This window comes from Plasmodium reichenowi, chromosome 5 (genome assembly GCF_001601855.1).
Source record: "Plasmodium reichenowi strain SY57 chromosome 5, whole genome shotgun sequence".
Classification (NCBI taxonomy): Eukaryota; Apicomplexa; class Aconoidasida; order Haemosporida; family Plasmodiidae; genus Plasmodium; species Plasmodium reichenowi.
In genome coordinates this window covers 1,057,538-1,061,794 of record NC_033650.1, presented here as the reverse complement: position 1 = coordinate 1,061,794, position 4,257 = coordinate 1,057,538, and the positions used below count along the sequence as shown (strand labels likewise).

The 4,257-nt window shown below is 15.4% G+C and overlaps 1 protein-coding gene across 1 annotated transcript; it reads right to left on the bottom strand.

Moving 5' to 3' along the window:
• Positions 1-211: 211 nt before the first annotated feature.
• Positions 212-766, bottom strand: PRSY57_0531100 (early transcribed membrane protein 5; the record flags this gene model as incomplete). Its single annotated transcript, XM_012906371.2, has 1 exon — positions 212-766. One exon carries the CDS (start codon positions 764-766, stop codon positions 212-214), a length of 555 nt encoding a protein of 184 aa, XP_012761825.2.
• Positions 767-4,257: the final 3,491 nt, after the last annotated feature.

Here is a 4,257-nt window from a genome sequence, read left to right as displayed (position 1 = left end):
AATATATATATTAAGACAAATATGTATTCTACGAACGCTTTTTAATTATTTTAATTTTCATACATATATACAATATATACTATAAATAATGAAATAAATATATATATTAAAAAAAAAAAAAAAATTAATAATAGAAAATATTAATACATGAAAAAGAAATTAATCTAATTGGCTTAAATATAACTTATTCCACATAAATATTTTTAATTATTTATTGTTCTTTTTTGGGTTCTTCGGTTTTGACTTCGTCTTTCTTGGTTTCAACAGTTGGTTCCTCGGTAACATCGGCTTCTTCAACATCTGAATCTAAATCTTCAACGTTATTTTTGCAGCCTTTTGATGATTTTTTGCTTGCGTATAAGGCAGTACCTATTATTCCACCTACTAAAACGGCTAAACCTGTGGCAATAGAGGATATTAAAAGTAATTTTTCGTTTTTCTTTTTCTTTTGGAGTTCTTCATCGATTTTATCTAAGGATGCATTTTTGCTGTCATCTGATGTGCTTGATGGGCTTGAAGATGAGGAAGCTGGGGATGATGAGGATGAAGATGCAGATGGTGATGATGATGAAGAAGAAGAAGATGGGGATGATGAAGAAGAAGATGGTGATTGTGATGATGATGATGGTGAATGTGATGATGAGTTTCCTACAACGGAATTGTTATTGTGTAAGGAACCCATATCTAATTGATCACCAAGGCATCTGTTAAAATATTTAAGGGCAATAAAAAAGGCGAAAAAAGAAAATACTTTGGAGAATCTCATTTTGGATTATAATTAAATTAAGAAAAATTAAAATAAATTAAATTAAACTAGAATAAGAATTATTTTATAATTAAGAAGCTTTTTATAATATTATTTTTTTCTAAATAATTTTTTTCTTATATATATATAACAATAATTTAAAAATTTTATAAAAAAAAATTTTTTATTTTTAAATTTATTTTACATAATATAATATATATATATAAATATATTATATATATTGTATACATATATATATATATTTTTTTTTTTTTAGTATTTATATAAACTAATATTTTATTTTTATTTATCAAATTAAAAAAGGAAAAATTTAATGTTTTAATTTTTTTTTTTTTTTTTTATTATCATTATTATCAGGTATATATATTTTAAATAAGTAAATATATAATTAAAAATTTGCTATATATATATATATATATAATAACATATTATATATGTTTTTCTTTTTCATATGCAATTATTATATAATATATACATTTTTTTTACTATTATATTTTATAAAACCTTATTAATACGTTGTATATTTTATATAATTTTATATGATATATATATATTATTAAATATTTTATATCACATATATATATTGTACATTTATATATAAATCATATGTATATAGTATATTCATATGTTACTTGGGTTTTTTTATAATATTATATATATATAATTATATATAAATATATAATATATATAATTATATAAATTTATGTTATAGGGAATTCAAATATAATTACTTGTAAGTTCATTTTGTGCTTTATATATAGTATTAATGTTAAATTTAAATTATTATGCTCTTTTAAGGATTCAATTATTATATAGTGTGCATGCAATATTAATAAAACCGTAACGACACACCATATATATGTATATTTTTTATATTTTTTTTATGAGGAACCATTAATATATAAAAAAAAAATAAATTTTTTTTTGAAGCCAAGAAAAAAAAATTCCTTTAAAGTAATATAATATATAGAATATAAAAAAAATTCAACAAAATTAAATCCTGAGTAAGGTATTTTTTTTATATAAAAATAATATTATTATATTATAATATATTTATATATTTTGTATATAAATATATATTCTTATATTTATATTTATTTTAAATAAATATATATATATATATATATATATATATATATATATAATATTTAGTATTTTATTAAAAAAAAAAAAAAAAATACCTTATAATATAATATATTTAATATTGTTAAAAAAATATAATTTTTTATTAATATTTTTTTAATTTTTTTTTTTTTTTTGATATAAAAAAATAATAAAATGTATTTTTATTATAAATAATATTTATATGGCTTTTATTAAAAATGTTATAATGCATTCAAAATATTGTTATAATACTTATATTATATATTATAAAATATATATGATAATTGCAAATTTTTAAAAATCCTAATATAATATTGAAATAATATTATTATTGTACAAGATTATATACTGTATACTGTTCAATATTTTTTATTTTTATAATTTTTTTAATCCTTTAAATTAATAAATTATTTTTTATAAAGAAAATATGAAAATTATATATATTTTGTTTTTATATTTAATACATAAGGGAGGGGGGATTATTTTTGAAATATAAATATGTTTGTAAAATTTTTATTTAATTGGTTACCAAAGAAAAAAATAACATAAATAAATATATTATTAAGCACGTTTAGAAATTTTAAAGGCATACTGGTAATTCTAGAATATAAAATTTAATTTTAATCCAATAGGTTTTGTATTTTTAATATATATATATATATATATATATTAATAAAATTCCTTATGTCTATAATATATATATATATATATTTATATATATATATATATATATATATATATGGTTCATACAAGAATGAAAAATAGACTTATTAAATTTAAAGACATATATTTTATTTATTTTCACAAATTTTCCTTGAACCCAGATGGTAGTATATTTTTAATATATTTAAATATTTATGTAAATGATAGTTGTATATTTATATAGATTTTTTTTTATTTTTATAAAAATTCTTTGGAAATGTTCTCTTAAATTTTAATATAATTTATATTTTTCTCAAATTGTTGACCAGCAAAAAAAAAAAAAAAAAAAAAATAGGTATAGGTATAGGTTCTTGTTTATCTTATTTTAAGAATTGAATTTATATTTTAATTTCTTTTTATCAATATTTATATTGCTATATATTATAATGATTATACATTATATACAATTTTTTTCCCATATAAAGGTATAACATAAAAAATACACATTTATTATTTTAATATATATATATATATATTATATTTATTTGTCTATACCATTTTTTCAAATATGTTTTTAGTTCCTTAAATACAATATATTATATTATTTTATATATTTAAAAAAACAAAATAAATAAATGAACTTCATTCTTTAAAAATTTCTTGTTTACATTTTTATATAATAAATTATATATTATATGGTTTTCCTGCACACATAAATTTATATAAATATATATACCTTAATATAACCAATTATAATGTATATAATTATAATATATATATATAATATTTCGCTATTAATATATTATAATAGAAAAAAATTACATTTAAATATTATTTTACTATTCCATTGTTACTTATCACGGTGTATATATATATATATATAAATCTATAGATTATATATTTATTTAATATATATTGTATGACCTAATAATAAAAATCTTTTCTTTAAAAGATAATTATAAAATATTAGAAATAACATGTATATAAATATATATATAATTTTATTTTTATGAAGTATCATATGCATCCATTTTAATTATAAAACTTTTCTTTATTAAAAATGATATTAAAATTTGTTAAAGTACTTAATAAATTTTTTTCATATGTTTTTATATATAAAAGAATTTAAGAACTTTTTATTTTATATTAATTTCATTTTTCAATTTTTAAGAGACCTTAAAATTTTGTTATGATTTAAAGAGTCTTAAAATACATAGAAAGGAAAATAATATAAATAAAATATGTATATAGTGTACTTGTATTATTAAAAATATGGATACATATTATTTTTATATATTAAAATGAAGCAAATTATTTTATACATTATACATATTCAAATGAATTAAAAAGAACAGAATCACAAGTTATACTTCTTTCTTTTTACTTAAATTTTAGAGTTTTATACATTTTAAATCTTTGTCAAAAAATTATTTTTATAACAACAAAGAAAAGATAAGAACGTATAAAAATATGTATATATCCAATATTCATAATTATTATATATTTTTATATAACTATAATTATAAATTTTGCCTTACGCAAAACATTGAATTTAATATGTGTACAGTAAATTTTTATTATAATATATTTTATTATTATATTACTATTATAGCGGTTCTTTAAAAAAATATTGGAGTAGTGTTCACTTGCTTTTCATTTATAGTGAAATAAAATATAATAATATATAAAAATATAAATATTACAATTTATTTTTTTTTTTTAAAAAGAAAAATTTTTTAAGGAGG